The 19,048-nt window shown below is 40.5% G+C and overlaps 1 protein-coding gene across 1 annotated transcript in view; it reads right to left on the bottom strand.

The window, feature by feature from the left end:
- Nucleotides 1–19,048, bottom strand: part of LOC136424937 (intermembrane lipid transfer protein VPS13A-like) — a 79,347-nt gene that overhangs the window by 3,105 nt on the left and 57,194 nt on the right. Inside the window, exons 66-87 of the mRNA XM_066413587.1 lie at nt 18,889–19,026; nt 18,318–18,451; nt 16,818–16,959; nt 15,848–15,970; nt 15,328–15,437; nt 14,591–14,750; nt 13,777–13,911; nt 13,295–13,376; nt 12,851–12,920; nt 12,106–12,214; nt 11,665–11,784; nt 11,248–11,414; nt 10,885–10,966; nt 10,656–10,769; nt 9,778–9,853; nt 9,333–9,496; nt 7,069–7,114; nt 6,717–6,840; nt 6,155–6,269; nt 5,532–5,626; nt 4,819–4,942; nt 1,577–1,666 (exon numbers count right to left, since the gene is read on the bottom strand). Of these exons, the coding sequence (XP_066269684.1) occupies nt 1,577–1,666; nt 4,819–4,942; nt 5,532–5,626; nt 6,155–6,269; nt 6,717–6,840; nt 7,069–7,114; nt 9,333–9,496; nt 9,778–9,853; nt 10,656–10,769; nt 10,885–10,966; nt 11,248–11,414; nt 11,665–11,784; nt 12,106–12,214; nt 12,851–12,920; nt 13,295–13,376; nt 13,777–13,911; nt 14,591–14,750; nt 15,328–15,437; nt 15,848–15,970; nt 16,818–16,959; nt 18,318–18,451; nt 18,889–19,026 (2,520 nt within the window). The remainder of the gene's footprint in view (nt 1–1,576; nt 1,667–4,818; nt 4,943–5,531; nt 5,627–6,154; nt 6,270–6,716; nt 6,841–7,068; nt 7,115–9,332; nt 9,497–9,777; nt 9,854–10,655; nt 10,770–10,884; nt 10,967–11,247; nt 11,415–11,664; nt 11,785–12,105; nt 12,215–12,850; nt 12,921–13,294; nt 13,377–13,776; nt 13,912–14,590; nt 14,751–15,327; nt 15,438–15,847; nt 15,971–16,817; nt 16,960–18,317; nt 18,452–18,888; nt 19,027–19,048) is intronic.

Genomic DNA, 19,048 nt, shown 5'->3' with positions numbered 1-19,048 from the left:
CTAGTTTGTTTGCTGTGCTGTCATTAAATATGTGACTATCTACTTTATTTGTGTAAGGCTATGGCTCACATAAGCTACAAATAATGTAAGTTTTTTATCCGATACTTACAGAATCGTTACTACTAAAAACAAATACATTGTAAATGTATCATACATGTGGCCAAACAATAACATTAGCAGTTGGATTCCACATAAAGAATAAGTTGTTAATCTGTAATTTGACTTTCACTATCATCAGACCATCAAACAAAGATGTAACATGCAGAGAATAGAAATTGTAACAGTTATACGTTTTTTTTGATTAGACATCACTTTGAGTAACAGGTTAGTGGAAAATACTGTTAAATCTTAAAACTTTTGTGGTGATTTTATTTCCGCGTTTTACGAAGTAACTTCTCCACTGTGAATTCACGACACTGTCAATATGCATCCCTGATATATTACTACAGCAACAGCAATATGCAGACTAACATATACACACAGTTTTAAAACAAACTATACTACAGATTCTGAACTGCAAATTCAAAACATTGTGAAAGCTCCCCTTCCCCTGCAAAATAAAACCAGCGCAAAAGTAAACCAATTTAGTTGAATTGATCAGAGATCACAATTGAGCTGAGTTGTCGATACACAAATTTATCAAATCAAAATGAATGTTCCCATACATCTTGAACTTCATCAAGTTAACTTAAAAGTCAAAAACGTTCTCGAGTTGAAAAAATTAATTACACCGTACACAATGTATCTCATTATATTTTGAAACATTTCTTTATTTAGCCATCAGTCTACTCTAAAATGCCTTGCTTTCTCTCTGTTGGTCTCAAGGTAGCCTTTTAGCATAAACTTTGTATAGGTTATGGAGTTAGGGAACAGGAAAAAAAGCTATTTTTTACTAACACAACACAACACAACACAACTCAAGACCAGTTCAACACAGTAAACAGTTCCATGAGTTCCACACTAGTGTTAGTTGTCTTTCCAGACTACGGAGCTAGAGGGCGCTGTGAACTCAAGCGAGACAAGGGGAGGAGGGTTTACCCTGGCGTCAGGCTCCCCGGGAGGGCGCTGGTTCAGAGGAAACACAAGTCAGACGGATTTCAAATTAAATGTGCAGAACAATTTTCCATGATATAACACCATGCTCAGACATGATATGATACTAACTACAGTAACTGTTAGTAAAGACCTTTCCCTTGTGGTGTTATGTACAAGCAAGGAAGTCACAATCAAATATAGCTAAAATTTGTGATGATAACACTTTAGATAAGACTCAACAACACAATGTATTTCGTGATGAGTTGTATTATAACTGGGAAAGACAGTCTGCTCTGACTGTACTTTAAGAATGAATTACTGTCTATTGATAAGCAGCCATGTGCTTAAGAATGAAAATATGGAACCTGGGTACAACATTCCTAATGCCAATATGCAAATCACTAAAGCTATAAACTGACCAAGAAAGATCAAGTAAAGGAATCATCTACGTTGTCCCAAGTATGCAAATAACTATGACTTGTGTAAACACTAAATGCATACTCAGTACAAACGTTTCAGGGATGAATAAGCACTTTCCTACCTGTGCAAATTTCTTGTCTGTGAAGTTGATGATCTTCCCAGCAGTGGGGCTCTTCAGGAAAGCTGGTTTCTTAACAAGCTGTCTGCCCTCCTGCACAAGATAAGGAGGCAATGGAATGTTACAATTTTATGTCCATACCATGTTTATAATCATAAAAGGGAGTCTTCTAAAATCCATTAACATTATTCCGCCAGGATACATAAATCCGTCATTTCTAAAAACAGTGGGTTTGAGAGATCTCTAGCGCAGCACCCACAGGTATGCACAGTTTAGATATACAGGGGTGAATTATACTCCGAGATGCTGGGCTGGAGATCTGTTTGGACGTACCTTTTCAGGGTGGCAGAATTATGTACCCTGCTGGAGTTATGTTAGTAGCTGTTATCTACTCTGAGATTCAAAATGTCTTTGCTTTGAACAATCAATCAGTATCACGGTGACACAACTGATTATTCAATCTTTTGCAACTTCTGGCAACTTAAAAAGAGTTAGGCCTACAGAATATTGGAAATCGTGAAACTTTCGTGGTGGTTTTATGAATTTGTGAATTTAAAACACAGCAAACCTTTTCCCTCCTATCAGGAAATAAAACCACAGCGAAAGGAAACAAATTCCGCTCCTTCCAGGGCCGCCGCAAGTAGCGACCCTGGTCTATTGTTCTAAAATCCATCCTTCAGGCTGTGTTAGTGCTGGCCAGCAGTCAGCCAATCAGACACTATCCCACATGTTGTTGGAGGGAGGGCTATCACCCAATTACATTGCTGCTTACAGTCAAGAGGCAACATGATTGGCTGATTGGCTGCTAAAGTTAGTCTTGTGCCTGTGTAGGTCTAACAGCCACAACAACTTCCAAAATATTTATTCAAGAAGCAGTATAACAGTACGAACATGCAACTAACCCTTCACTAGAAGTGTCAGGGTTAATTCTATTGGTTGTTCTGTTGGAATTCCAACACACATGCAAACAGCAAACTGGCCTTCTTCTAGGGTGAACATGTGTACTAATGTGTTGCTGGAACAGGAAGGCTAACTGTTGTGTATTGTGTAGGAGGGGGATTTTACCTTCTTCTTTTTCTGTCCATCGGGCCACACAGGGATAATGGGGAAACACACAGGAAAGACATTACAATTGGGAGTTATGTATAACAGCATAGATTTCAAACTTCTACATGGGTTTTATGGGTTCATATCCACTCTCCAAGCAGAGGAGGGTTTCCATCTGTTTTTTTAGGCGCATTTGTTGGGCTTTCTACTTTGTCATTTTTTTTGTCTATTCAAACCCCACATAGACAAAAAAATGACAAAGTAGAAAGCCCGACAAAAACGCCTGAAAACATGTCAAAAACCAGACGGAACCCCTCCTCTGCTTGGAGAGTAGTTCATGTCACCAAATACAGCTGCATACAATGAATGTCACTGGGCCCTAATTTGGTGATAATGAACCCACTAATGTAAATGTTCCAGAACATACAAACAGATAATAACATGTTGACCAAGTAGAGAAATAGCAATGTACAGTGTACAGAGGAACCAGTTCAACTTTCGTCAATTATGGGACTTACCACAAAAACATTTGATTCTGAAAATTGTTTTATAACCTAAAGACGAGATATTCTAACATGATTGACATGCTTTGAGGTACACAAACATTGCAAAGTTCAGGAAAAAATTCTCAATGCCAATATGAAAAGTCTTAGGACCAATCAAAAATTGAAAATCTACAATTTTTAAAAAATATGTTAGCTAAATGATATACTGTTTGACACATTATCTTAGTAAGCAGGCTGACTTTTGACACCTGTTACTTTGCATTTCTACACAGATACAGTGACATCATCAATTTCTGTGCACTGAAATAAGGTTGAGTGACCAGCCAAGGCATAGTACATAGATCATGCAACAGCTGATGCTGTGTAGAAACACTAATCTATTCAGGGCAATAGATGTTGCCCTTTCAAGAGTCTTTAACCTTCTCCCTGCTGCCTATCACTGTAACCATAGGTTTTGAAAGAATACCTCAGCAAGGAAAAGTTTAAGCAAAAGATTGATCGACACATACAAGTACACAAAGCCACAACCATGCAAAAACCACAGCATAGAACAACAGAACAACAGACAGACACAGAGAGAGGTTTATTGTGACCTGTGACCTCTCACCTCTTCCTCGGCAGTATCCTACATTATGCATGTTAAGCGGGAGGGAAGCGATGCATTCATTAAATCTACTTGAAAAGCAGTATGGTTGTAATGTGTTGTGCCACGGTGCAAATTAGTGCTGCGTACAGGTACTAACTGTACCGTAAAAATTGATTAGGTACAGGTCCAAAATACTGGATCATGAAGTACGGGTACTGTACCGATTTAAATTTACACCAAGTACATGTATGTGCTTATTTTGTGACTTATCTCCTGACCTCATGCAACACCAAACGTGGCCAAAGTGACAAATTGATCATTCTGGCAGGCCGGGAGTTTTGATAGCAAGGCCAAGGAAGTTTGGCTCTAGAAAACCCAGTTATGTTCTTTGAATACAGAAGCTGAAAAATTGAAAACAGTTTATTTATGTTTCTTTCATTATTAAAGAAGTTCAGAAGAACACATGTTAATTTTTTTAATTGTTCATGTACAGGTACAGGTCCGGACCTGTACCTAAACCTCTGTACCGGTACCTGCACCTGTACCTGATGTTACGTTTAGGTACGCAGCACTATAGTGCAAATGTATTGAATGAAGCAAAACACTGCAGAGATATGAAACCATATTCTAGTGCAAGACTTGAACTGCAATCCATCGCAATGTAAGGATACAGAAAACACATGAAAAACCCAACAGCAACTAGTTATTGATGTAGTAATAGTGACCTACATGTAGTGAGCTACATGTAATTCTGTTACAATTTTGCTTGGAAAGAATGAGAGATTGTTCAGAGAAGTGCTAAATATGTAAGTACTTAATTCTATCATAATGATTATGATAAACATGGCAATTCTATAGCATTGGTGAGATGTATAATGTCATCATCAATGTTTCCTGATTTTGACCATACTCACTCACTCACTCACTCACACACACACACACATGCACACACACACACACACACACAAACACACACACACACACACACACACACTCTCTCTCACACACACACACACAATCACACACACGCACACAGAGCTTTCCTTCCAACTTTGTGTATGTGCCAGGTTTCTAGCCTAGTACCCAGGTGTCTAGGATGTACCCACCTTGGCAAGGATCTTAATGCCCTTCTCTACCAGGCTAGGAGGCTCCCTGAACTCATCAAACCTGTAGGCCCAGTCGCTGTCCCAGTGGCCAAAGATGTCCCCCTTGCTGCAGTACACTACTCGCCTGACAGGGGAGAACATGTGTTACTGATGGGGTACATATTAAAGGGCATATCTGAAATAAGGAGTAGCATCATTCAAGGAATATAAACGTTTAAAACAAATCTTTCCGACCCGCAGTGCAATGTTCCAAATCGGCTGCCATCTTCATTGTGACATCATGACTGGGCAAGTCACCGATTAATGTAATTACCTGGTGAGAAGAATCAAAAGCTGGAGGTATGAAGTTTTGATGGTTCGATGTTCAATAACAATTCCGAAGTGTGAATGTTTAGTGAAATTTCTATGTTATTAAACAATAGTATTATGTTTTATGTAATTTCAGGAAATTCTTAATGTTGATGTCATTGGTGTCTCATGCCCTTTAAGAACTGTTGAACTCACGAGGGCTCCACCTCTGAGTGAGAGGTTGCCAAAACATGCCTTGATTGCTAGTTAACATTACACAGCAATGAAAAATGAAAAATAGTACACAACAGCATGTAAACTTGTGACAATCGGAGTTACTATCATATTAAACTCTACACACAGTCACAGAGAAGAGTTACAAAAAATCTAGGTTTTTAAGACTCGTCCCATTGATAATTACTTACTGATTGGTGATAAGGAAGACCTCCTTGGCATCAGCTGTCAGTACAGCATGGAAGTGATAGGTGTCTGTGGCTGCATATTTTCCCTTGGCTGCATCCTGCAAGTACAAAAGATAGACTCATGCCAGATACATTGTAAATTGTACAACAACATCCTTGGACCATTGATAAATTATGATTTAAGGCACGGCCGAACTCATCGTACAATTCTTTTGTCATCTGATTTCAGCGAGACTGTATTCAACTTACTTCGACTTATATCCAACTGAACTACTTCTTCATTCACTGCTATAGTTACATTGTATTCTAATACTGTATTGGTTTTGAATCGTATCTAATGCATCTATTTATTTGCATTCAGTGTTGCATCAAATATGACATTGTTTAATTTGTAACATGTGATGCATTTGCTGAAATATTGTATTGTGTCGCTGCAATCCAAACAAAGCCAAAGTCAACTGACTTCAATAACTTCTTTGTAAGTTAGTAGAAGGTAATTGAAGATGATGTGGGTCCAAAGGATGATGAACTGCGCTCTGTTATGCTCGACAAGGACTTGTGGAGACAATGGTGTCCCCTCACCAAGGATGAACTGAGCTGAACTTTGTAAGTTATCTTTAGTTTACCTGTAGGACTTGGTTGCCCCAGGCCTCTCTCATGGCGTAAGGTCGGATGATACCATCTTCATAGATGAGTCGAGGGGGGCGCAGGCGCTGTACCTCCTCCCCAACCTCTGCAGCTCTGTAAACATACAAACAAAATCTACCCACAGCCAGAAAACATGGGCTAGTCTAAAGGGCTGTTACTTAGAATTAGCATATCTAAGCCAAAGTTTAAAATAAAACTTCAATGTTTGTAGTAAATTTTGTACATACAACAATATGTTTTGCATACGATTATTATCTTTAAGTAAGGGTGTTTGCAATGGGTTATTGTGCCATGTTTACAATAAAAACGGTTATATAATTGTGTCCGGGGCAAGATCCCAATTGAAAGTACCTCCCAAACCGGCCTCTCATTGGTTAAGTTCATTTCTTTTAAACATTTATTTTTTAAAAGGTCAGGTTCCTTGGAGTTACAGGTCTTTGACAGTTATGACCCTTAAGTAGGAGGGTTAGTGTCACAGGTTACTCTCAACCATTTTCAGAGCATTCCTCATAACAAAAGGAGAAGTTTTGTGGAGGTTACCTCTTGACAGTGTTGAAGGTGCTACTGGCAAAGTCAATGACTCCTCCGGTAGGTCGTGCCACAACTCCCACAAGTCCTTTTCCCATTCCTTTGAAGAATCCACCAACTCCTTCTTTCTTGGCACCTGAGAAAATTTTAAGTCACGCTATAACTTATAGTACTGAGCACTAACTGCTGCATTCGATAAAAGGTACCACTCTCCAAAGACAAGAGAATACCTTCTTAATTCGATTTCCAACTGATTGACCACATTTGTTCTATATAATTATGATATCTCCAATACAAAACCTGACTAAGGTATGAATTCTCGGAACTCCATTTTTTCACTCGAAAGTTGGTGAGAATGTCTTACCCTCCACAGGTTTGGTGACTACCCCTGTGACTCCTTCAACAAAGCCCTAGAACGGTAAACATGTCAAAAATCAACATTTTCATCGTGCAAAATATCAAATTCTCCTGAGTGAGTAACAAATAGTGTTAGTTTTGTTTCCAGGTTTGGTGGGTGCATGCTCGTGGGTTGGAAATGTAAACTGGAAGAAAAAACATGATTAGATGATCAAAAGGGACATATCCATGACGTTTTTGTGACCAAAGAGAACACCAAGAGGTTTTTACATGCCACATGCCTAAAATGCAGCCATGGAAACAGGTTAGAAAGCTGTGAAAGAAGCTGATATGTTTGTTAGTGGTTTGTCTACTTAGATGTGTAAAAATGCCACTATATATAGCTGTAATTGCAGATGAGACATATCATGGAGACCTTACATTTTGAACAAAAATGTAACGTTGGGTAACCTAAATTCGTGGGGTACTTAAAGTCGGGATTTTTCGAAAACGGGGTATTTAGGGATATGTGCTAGATGCAAAATCAGTTATAACGCCTGCAATGCAAAGCAGATAGACTAACGTATTCAGAACACTGGCTGAAAAGCTTCGATAACCATGCATTAGAAGTTGGCGACGTCAAAAACTCTCCGTCCCTTATTGACAGAGTCTGGGGGCTTCGTGGGAGAATCACCCAGCAGGGTTGTTCGCTGGTTTATAAGACAAATGTCACATCTCCTGCCTGCTAAACACAATTATTTATAAGACAACTTATTACAATCTCTTTTGCTAACCTGCAACTATATTCTAAGTGTGATCAATCATCAAAACTCCTCTCTGTTGCTACAACCTACGGCACGTGTATTTTCCCGCCGCCATATTGTTAACCAGAATCCTGTTGTCAAGCAGACGACAAAGGTTTGTGAGGAACACTTTTTTGTCTAAATGCTGCGTGTGATAGTGGACTGAGGAAGATATTTTCCTCAAAGTTTGCTCCTAACACAACAAGGAACACATGGACATAGTAGTATTACCATTGCTACGGCATCCAGCTAACTTCCCATGAATAATGTAACGTTGCACGTTGCCCGATGATGACGATGGGCCGACTTTGAGTGAAGTTCTACCGACTCAACACACGGGTTGTTCCCGAACTGGCCTGATGTGTGCGGTACGGCCGTTTTTTCGTGTATTTTTTTTACTTGGACACGTCTATATCCATAGCACTCTCCTCAAGCCAAGGATAGAACGAATAGCTGCTGTATAAAATGTGATTAGCGGTAAGATATTCAAGACGAATCTTCTCTCCCGAATTAATGTGCCCCCCTGTCCGACAGCACCACAATTGTGCGTGCGGCGCACGGTAGTTTCAAGTTGAAATATTCTGGTGTCAGCACGACTAGAGACAAAATCTACCATATATATGATTAGTGCAAAGATAGTACATGATACTGACAGAATAATAGAAAAAAAGGATGGTTCATTGTTCTGCTAGATTGATTTCAGTCAACCATTATCGGAAAAATCCCGAATTTAGGTTACCCAACGTTATACATATTTGAAGAAAAGAAGAAGCATTATGAAGGCATGACATGTGCATGTGTGCCTTACCTTCTGAACCTACAGAAAGGTGTAGCAAGTGCATGTGACAGGATGGAGAAGCATACAGATTGTACATACAGACACAACAAGACAATGACCAAATACTACAATATTTAAGCATCCTAAAAATGGTGATCTGATCTTGGCACTATTTGCAAAATCTGTTACCTGGATGCATCATACATTATGAATAAGATCTGCTACCATGGATATATGAGAATGATTGCCATCTAAAGACATGACTTGAGAAGGGACAAACAAAATCCTACTCCTAGAGATGTTATCCTCATGTTGAATACATGTATATGGGAAATTTTGATTCATCATTTGCATAGAATAAAAAGACTCATTTTACACAACCAAGAGATTTATTCCACCAACGTTTCGTTGACCATCTGTCACCTTCTTCAAGGCAATTCTGACTAGTTCACATAGCAATGCAGCACAGGTGTTGCTGCTTATACATAATGAGATGCATTCCCAAACGCAAAATATTTACATATGTACAAATATGGTCACCGAAACGTCGGTGGAATAAAATCTCTTGGTTGTGTAAAAAGAGTCTTTTTATTCAGTGACTATTCAGAAACTATTCACGGATCATTTGCATAAATGGGAAATCTCAATTCCTAATTTGCATACATTTTCATGTCTCTTACCCTGAGATACAAGCTATAATGAGAGTCTTACCATGAGCAGCCCCTTCCCTCCCCGTGCCAGGCCCTCCTGTACTGACTGTGGCTGTTTGCTCATCTGCTGCAGTCTCTTCTGCTGGTAGTCATCATCCATGGTCAGGGCCGCCAGACCTTTTCCTACTGTTCCTGTGATCCTGGATACAGCACCGGCAGTGCCACCTAGTAAACAAAAACAAAAAACAACAGCAGTAAACAAAAAGTTAACACTCTGCCAGATCCCTAATATACAGGTCTAAGTTAGGCACTTTAAGAAGGTCATGTTTGTCCAAACTATTAGGACGTAATTGCGAAGAAAACAAAGTTTCTGAGGTGTCCCTGTCCATGGTACTGACTGTTGAATTGTTATACACACTGAACTTTCCACTACATTTACACCTTCTCACTACTAAAGAACTCCTTGCTACGTCTCCACAAATAGAGATGAAATCATAATTTCTTACCAATGGCATGTCCGACTAAGCTTCGTACTCCGAGGGCCAAGCCTTCTGCGAATTCTTCTGGACCTTGAATTGCTCCCTGGGAAAAAGACAACCAAAGATCAGCTGATACATTCTGCTAGTGGTCAACATTGATGTTGAGTTTAGTTAAAATCCTCCCACACCATAAGGTGTATAGGGCGGTGCCCGTCCCCGTTTCATAGCCCTGGGCCACACTGTGTGCAATCACTGCAGCAGGGGGCTAGTCCACTGGCAGTGGAGTGTGTTTGACTTCCATACTGTTTCATAAGTATGTACCATTTTTATAAAGTCTTTGGTATGACTCAATGCGCCTCTTATCCAGAGGTGTCCTACCCGGGAGTTGAACTCGTGCCTTCTGGTTCCAAGTAATCAGAACCTGATGTGGTAAGTGACAGAAGCGCAGACCACTACACCACAGGGACACCCCTCAACATTGATGTAAGGCTCTATTTTGTTACCCATTCATGTCATCAGATGTCAATAAGTGGGATTTTGTGCAACGAAGACAGTCCTCAATTCTACTTATTTATTATTTCTGTATTCTTTTACTAGGGTAGCTCCCTCAGTGGCTTAGCATTGATTTTCAGGGAGGACCTAGGTACACATATACAAACAATACACTGATATTTACATAACATATTTGAGCGTCTTTACAAAATCGTATCCATACTCATAGTCCATATCGTGCCAGGTTGTAAGGATTGGAGGTCAGGAGTCACACAATTCTTTTGCACAGTGCTTTGAATGATTGTATGGATGAAATGTTTTTAACATCTATTTCTAAGGGGAAGGAACTGTTAGAGGAGTCAGAAATTCTGATCTAACGTAAAAACTATAGTAAGTACAAGTGCATACATTACCTGGTAGGGCTCATAGAAGAGATCCCCTACCCCTTCAGTCAGGCCCCTGATGAGGCCAAAGGGGTTTCCAAGGACATCAAGGCCCAGTACTAACACATACATTTGCTTGATTGCCTGAAAGGTAAAGCAGGGATTGTCATAGTCTATTATAAGATTTAGAAATTACTACAGTAACTGTAATAATAACAACAACAACATACAAAAGCTCTGTCTGACAGAAGATGCTCACCTGTGAGGAGTAGTGTTTGACGATGACTCCTGACAGTTGACTCTGGCTGTAGAACGCATTCCGACGTTCAAAGAAGGCAAGCCTGCAACAGAAACAAAACGGATCAACCAATCAATCAATCAATCAATTTCTGATCTTTTAGTATGCTATCAGTTTTAGATCAAGCATTGTACTTTGCTGCACATCTGTTTAGGGATGAGAATTCAAACACAACACCAGAGTCAAAACAGTTCCAAATTTAGAATCATAAATTTTCATTGTACTTGATATGCTATTGGCTCCACCTCTGAGACCTTGAAAACTTTTGATGTGTTTCTTATTTTTTGGCAACACCTCAGGGGTGGAGGAATTTTTATGACTCACTTGAACACAACATCCTGTATCTCTGTCAGCGTGACTCCCACACTCTGTAGCAGCAGGTTCAGAGCCTTGAAGTGGATCCCAGGCGTCGGCGCCTTCTTCTTCTCCTCTTCATCCGTCTTCTCTGCTTTGTCATCTCCTCCTCCGTGTAGAGAGAAGCTCAAATGGACCTATAAGAACATCACACTTACTTTCATTTCCAAAAATAGTTCACATGACTATACAGTTAAACTAGAGTTAAGTATTTGTGTACATATACTTCAGGTTTGCTATGTTAGTTAATGATAACGTCTTTTTATAAATATGAATTGATATCGAATTATGTATAAGTTACATGCTGAAACATGGACAGTCACTGAACTTCCTGAATCAAAACTCAATAAGATGGTTAGAGCTAATTAATTGAATGTGAGTGCTGACCTTGATTGGTCCCAAATGAAGGTCGTCGTAGAAATTTTTCTGTTCACCAATGGCACCTTCGACCATCATGGCCATCAGGCTGGTTTGGGACACTTTGATGTCTTCTTGGAAGTACTCCAACTGGGGGGGGGGGGGGGGGGGCAAAATATGAACTTAATTTCACAACAAAGTATGGCAAAAGCAACTGTTACAGTTCTAATCTAAGTAACTATTTTGATTTACATTATGTAAACACTAAGAATTATGTTATAGTTTATATAGTAAACAAATGAACAGGTGGTAAGTTACCAGCAATCTGTGTATTACAGAAGGTTGCAAAACACAAGAACTGCAATAATTCATTATCATTCCAAAATACGAAGAAACGAAAAAAATCAATGTGGTGTTCAAAAACATCATATTCTATACAAGGTAAAATTGTTGACTTTTACATGGTCGTACCTCTTGGTCAGGGTTGTGTTTCTGGTCTGTAGTGAAGAGCTGTATGATGGCGGACAGGAAACCCTGGTCCACACTCACAGCATACTCCTGCATCAGGGCCTTGAAGTATCTACAAAATGAAAATGTATTATTTTTCCGTCTTGAACTGTACTACTCATATTATTGGGAACTAAAAATCTAGCAAAGGAAACAACAGGCAGGTGGAAAAACATCTGGCTTACATTGAGACCTCTTTTCAGACTCTTATTTTAGGTTGATCTTCAATTTGCACATTCTTAGACCTTAGAACTAACAAACTATGTGTACATGTGTCACAAAATGGCCAGCCAAGAATACAGCGAACTCAACAGTAAGCTTCACAACTTTAATTTCCAGTAATCAGATCTACGTGCTTAAGCACTGTCCTATCTCCCAGGCTGCCCCAACCTACATGTATATCCCCCCGGCTGTACTCTTGGGTCAGTGGGCCGGATCAAGTCTATATAGTGATCCCATCACAACATGTAAGCCTCCAGTTTATGCATCAAAATATATCATGTTGCCATCTTGAACTTTACTACTCATACTATTAGGAACTAAAAATTCAGCAACATGTCTAAAAGGAAACAGAAGGCAGCTAGGAAAACTGGCGATAGATCTAGACCTCTTTTCAGACTCTTATTTTATGTTGATCTTCAGTTTGCACATTCTTAGACCCAAGAACGAACAGAATATGTGTACATTGTTGCAAACTTATCTGACTTACTTGATCTGCCTGACATGGCTGTGTTCTTCTTGTCTCATCACCAAACTCAGCTCAGTGAAGGGTTTAGGAGCTGTAGAAGAAAATTACTGAGTTTACTATATAACAGTGTATCTGGGGCAAGGCAGGCATAGCTGTTTAATCTTTGCAGATCTCCAAATGCAGAAATGTTTGCGGGGATTCAATTTCGTGGTAATACATGATGTAAGTAGAAAAATGGAATGTTCACAGTGGTTTTTAGTTTGAGTTTGAAATAATAGTAGCGCTATAGTTACACAATGGAATGGCTTTTTGCGGTGGTTTTAAGTTTGCAGTAAAGAGTTCACCGCAAAAACCGCAAACATAAAACCACCACAAACATTTCTGCTTTAATTTTACAGTAGCAGATATTGAAAAGAATGTAAGGTATTAAAGAAAACCCTCTGTAATGCGTGTTGCCTGACTCACCGCTGTCCAGGGCGACTGACTTGGGTGGAGCTATGGGGTACAGCACACAGGGGAAAACACAGGCTGGCAACTGGTTGTCAATCTGAAAAAGAGATAGCCTCCATCAATATTTTTTTGCCGGGTTACATAAATCCGCCACTTTGTAAAACAGTGGGTTTGAGAGATCTCTAGTGCACCCTCCCCCCCCCCCGCCGCCCAGGTATGCACAGTTTAGATAGACTATATAGTGCATTATATTGGGTTGGAGATCTGTTTGGACATATCTTTTTAGGGTGGCGGAATAATGTACCCTGGTGAAATCATGTTTAGTAGATGTTACACATTTAAACAAAACCTGAACGTCCCCAGAACTTAACCGTAATGGCTTCTTCAACACTCACCCACATAATTCAAACCCTGAAAACCAATTTATAACTCAGGTATTATTCTCTTTCTAGATAACTAATTAACAAACAGACAACAGAAGCCATGAGTATCCTGACCTGTAGCCTGTTGACCTTGAAATGCAGAGCTTGTTGATGGCTGGACATCTTGACCTGTGCCCAGATCCCCGGCTCAAACATGCGTCGGACGGCCCTCTTGTTGGGTTTGTACATCCGCATGTCAGATACATCCACCTGTTCACGACAAAGGGCTTCAGATATGCATGTACAGTAGATATGGGCTTCTCACAGTTTGAAGCTGAACCAAACAATATTAGAAATGGACAAATCAGTGATAAAAAATGTATTTGAAAAGATCATATCCTTGCTACATCATGCATACGGTGTTTATGGAGGTGCCCATCTCCATTTCCTCAGCCTCTGGGCTACACAACTGGGAAAACACCGGCCTGTGATTGGCTGAGGGTCTGTGATTGGCTCGTTCTCACCTGAAACCCGGAGTCCAGCTGCTGAGGGCCCGTGATTGGCTCCCTGCCCTAAATGTAGCTACTGAGGGCCTGTGATTGGCTCCCTGCCCTACATGTAGCTGCTGAGGGCCTGTGATTGGCTCCCTGCCCTACATGTAGCTGCTGAGGGCCTGTGATTGGCTCCCTGCCCTACATGTAGCTGATGAGGGCCTGTGATTGGCTCCCAGCCCTACATGTAGCTGCTGAGGGCCTGTGATTGGCTCCCTGCCCTACATGTACAGTAGCTGCTGAGGGCAGGTGATTGGCTCCCTGCCCTACATGTAGCTGCTGAGGGCCTGTGATTGGCTCCCTGCCCTACATGTATCTGCTGGGGGCCCGTGATTGGCTGGTTCTTACCTGAAACCCGGAGTCCAGCTGCTGAGGGCCTGTGATTGGCTGGTTCTTACCTGAAACCCGGAGTCCAGCTGCTGAGGGCCTGTGATTGGCTCCCTGCCCATGCTGATGAGGATCTGGTTCTTGCGGTACGCCTCCTCCAGCAGGTTACACTTCTTCAGCGACAGCGGCTTCCATCTCCGCCGCAACTTCTCCTCCCAGATGACACCAGAACTAACAACAAACAGGATCATAATACAATGCTAAACTTTCTTCCAACACTAAGGTATTCACGGATCGAATTTTCGACGACCACTGTTGCCTTCTTCAGGATCAATAATGACCAATCACTGCCGAATGTAAACTCGCGTGACACGTGTCATTGCGGATACGTGACGGCACCAATTGGTCAAACAAGCGAGTTTACGTTCGGCAGTGATTGGTGATTATTGATCCTGAAGAAGGCGACAGTGGTCGTCGAAAATTCGATCCGTGAATATTTTAGTGTTGGAAGAAAGTCAAGCATTGTATTATGATTACTACCAACACAGATGAGCTTTCATTATAACAAGCAAGATTTATACAGGAACACGATTACAGACTCATTTAGGACAACATTTTGCTGCAATGCTACCTATGAGTCGCAAAGATACAATTATGAAAATTATCATCTGTCATGTTTAATGAGCGACAAGATCAAAATATCAATTTATCAACAAAACTCATGAATTATAATTCTCTTTCCTTTGAAGGGTTTCTGTCAGTTAGTGTGTGTCAAATTCAGACAAAAATGTACATTTGAAAGTCTTACCTGGTGATGCCTATGTAGGACACTTCTGTCTTTGTTTCGTTGTTAACCAGTGACATACCGAGTCCATGGATGTGCAGATTGATCTCCTGTTCTACTCTCTCCAAGTCGGCCTGCATGGTTAACAAAGGGTATCAAAGTTTAAAAACAAACCATCTTCAATGAGATACAATCTTGGATTTCTATGCACTATGCAAAGACCAGGTGCCTACATTTCATTCTTTTCATCACCCTTCATGTACATCCATAACAGAGATCGTAAACAACCACAACTCAATCACATTAAAGAACAAGCAATACTTACATAGTAGAGGTTCATTCTGGTATGGGTAGACCACAGCTATCAGTCCAGTCTTATACACAGGTTTCACTAACTCTATAGAACTGGTGGTTTCTCAATGTAGCAGGCAGGAATACACCCCTTGTCATAATGAACACTGTTATATATTGGCCTGGAGTATACTCTGGCCTGCTACACCAGTTATGCAAGACAAACAAGCAAACAAAGCATTTTTTTTCTCACCTCATGAGCCCTGGTGGTGACGGCCAGGTCTTCTGTGAACAGCAGCACCCTCTGGAGGCCGTCCAGGAACGACACCCAGTACAGCTTCTGGTCACCCGGCAACTTCACCTCGCCTATTCCATCCTGAAGTCAAAACAGGCCGTGCATCAGAGATGGACGTGAACACAGTACCTTGCTAAATATTCACATAAGAATAAGTTACAGCATTCTGATTTTCCCCCCTTGACATTGATGGATGCAATGGTGCTTCTTCCAGGATATGATGCATTGTTAGTTAATCTGATATGATGGTACATGTTTGTTTGTTTGTGCCTTTATTTATTCTCGAAAAAAAGCTTGTAAATACATGTATAATATGCATTTCAAAATCTGCAACAAATTTGTTTGCAAAACAATGCATTTCACTGTCAAATTTACATGTGCATTGCAGGATAAGTAATGGGCAGTATTGAAAATCTTGATAAATGTTGGAATGTTGCAAGAGGACAGTTAATACTTAATCATGATATATCTTCATTCATGGCATGTATCTTACATGTAGATGTGTGGAAAGCATATTGTCAGTAGTGGTGCAGTTGCAAACATCACTTGTGATTAATGCAGATTCAACACTCAACAAACCAGAACAAGAAATAATGTTTTGCTATACTCTGAAATACTGCTGTACATCAAGCCTTCTCAGAGCATTTGCTTAGTGGGATTCTAGCAGCAAGGAGTCAGGGCACACAGTTGGGCCAGCAGGGGTAGAATTGCTTGTAAAGAACAGCTTGAGCAAAGAGAAAAAACAGTAGAAAGTAGGATAGTTTAAGCAAAGCTCATTAGATTATTTCAAAACACATTCTATTAGCTTTTTCAACTTAGTTTGATTAAACTCTTTCACATTATGATAGCCGCATAATAGATACTTCAGATCAGTGCCAACGTTTAGCCTGAGCATTTCATGATAAATCTCTGCAGCTGGAGAAGTTACCTTGATCAGTTTGTCCTTGCCATTATGTTTTTCGTTGCCGTCAATGTTCCACAGCAGTTCTTTCTTGCCTGTGGGATCTGCCCATGTGTACAGGACTGCCTGCTGGGGTGCCAGAACATAGGTCTGCTCTTTCTTCTGCTGACTGAAAATACAAAGGACAAATGATGCAGAATGAGAAAATGTAATTGTAAACATACAATGTATGTCCTAAAGTTTTTTTTAGTAATTAGCAAGAAGGACAGGTGTTTACCTGTGTGTGTGTAGTGTTCAGTACCAAGAACAGGCATATTCACTTGTGTGTGGATACTGTTCACAACCAAGGACAGATGTTTTTACCTGTGTGTGGATAGTGTTCAGCACCAGGGACAGGTGTGTTTACCCGTGTGTGGATGGTGTTTAGCACCAAGGACAGGCATATTTACCTGTGTGTAGATGGTGTTTAGCACCAAGGACAGGCATATTTACCTGTGTGTGGATGGGGTTCAGCACCAAGGACAGGCATGTATACCTGTGTGTTGATAGTGTTTAGCACCAAGGACTGGCATGTATACCTGTGTGTTGATAGTGTTTAGCACCAATGACAGGTGTGTTTAACTGCATGTGGATAGTGTTCAGCACCAAGGACAGGTATGTTCACCTGTGTGTGGATAGTGTCCAGCACCAAGGATAGGTATGTTAACTAACCTGTGTGTGGATGCTGTTCAGCACCAAAGACAGGCTTGTTCACCTGTGTGTGGATGGTTTTCAGTAACAAGGACAGGTGTGTTTAACGGCATGTGGATTGTGTTCAGCACCAAGGACAGGCATGTTCACCTGTGTGTGGATAGTGTTCAGCACCAAGGACAGGCATGTTCACCTGTGTATGATGACTTGATCTTCATACGTGATGCAATACCCCCTTGTTATTACAGTCACTGTCATCATAGTCTCCCATTTCTTACCCACATATAAAATACTGGTACATCTAACTGCTACGTGCCAAACACTTTTAGACTTAAAGCCCTGGTTGACTTGGTAAGAATGAATTACTAAATAATATATTACAGCAGCATCAAAGCTTTAAGCACTAGAGCAGCAATACACACCACTTTTGCAAGGGATTACTGTAATGTAAACCTGTACTAAGGTACAGTCAAACAAAAAATGAAACAAAATGCTATACCACTGTGTGGATAGTGTTCAGTACCAAGGACAGGTATGCTCACTTGTGTGTGGATGGTAACTTAAACTTCATACATGATGCAATACCCCCTAGTTATTATAGTCCCTGTCATCAGAGTTTCCGATTTCATATCCTAACATTGACTTATAAAAAAAGTCTTCATACATTTCACAACTGAAATTGTCTGACTGATTGCCTAGGGTAAGCGTAAATTACTACATAATACACTACAGCATCATCAAAGCTTTAAGCCTTAGAGCAGCACTTCTGCAAGAGTTTACTGTAATGCAAACCTATAGTAAAGGTACTACCAAAAAAGGTGACATGATATGCCATACCTCTGTGTGTAGTGAATGAGGTTGTTTGCTGTGTGGTTGACTATGAGAACGGCGGCAGCGCCTGGGGAGTACCCGCTGAAGCTGATGATGTTGGCCGACTCGGAAACCTGGATGTCCACAAAGATTCCCCCTACCTGAGAAAGTAAACAGTCTGAGGTAGGTACGCCAAAAATAATTACTCAAGCAACTGGATAAGATTTTGAAACAGTCAGACGTTTCAGACAGTATCCACTGTCTATCGTCAGTGACTAACAATAGGACTGAGAACACCAGGATTTATGGTCTGAGGTAGGTTTGGGAACATGCAGCAAACAAGATACACTCACAATAGTAAATACCTCAGTGGGTCTTATATCATCGAACATGTAAAAACATCTCTGGTTGATGTAAGGTGAAAGGATTTTGTGCCAACACATTATCTTTTATTTTATCTTAAGGAAATATACATGGAAAGATTTGCTTGTATACCTTATAAAATAGAGTAGATTCATTCCACAGCTAACCAACATCATTCGTACCTGTTGCCTATATGCACATAATAGATGAACACTGATCCTAAATTGTACCTTACCTGATTGACAAGTTTGAGAAGTATTCCGTTATTGTCTTGATTGAACTGGAAGTTTTCTGTGATGTCCTGGCCTGGGGGTGAGGCAGTCAGCTTCACCCGTAACTTCTGAGACTTGGGCTTTGGCCAGAATGGTGTACACTATGCAACGGCAGGACAAAAC

The sequence above is a fragment of the Branchiostoma lanceolatum genome, chromosome 19, assembly GCF_035083965.1.
Source record: "Branchiostoma lanceolatum isolate klBraLanc5 chromosome 19, klBraLanc5.hap2, whole genome shotgun sequence".
In the NCBI taxonomy this organism is placed as follows: domain Eukaryota; kingdom Metazoa; phylum Chordata; class Leptocardii; order Amphioxiformes; family Branchiostomatidae; genus Branchiostoma; species Branchiostoma lanceolatum.
This window is presented reverse-complemented; position numbering and strand designations above follow the sequence as displayed.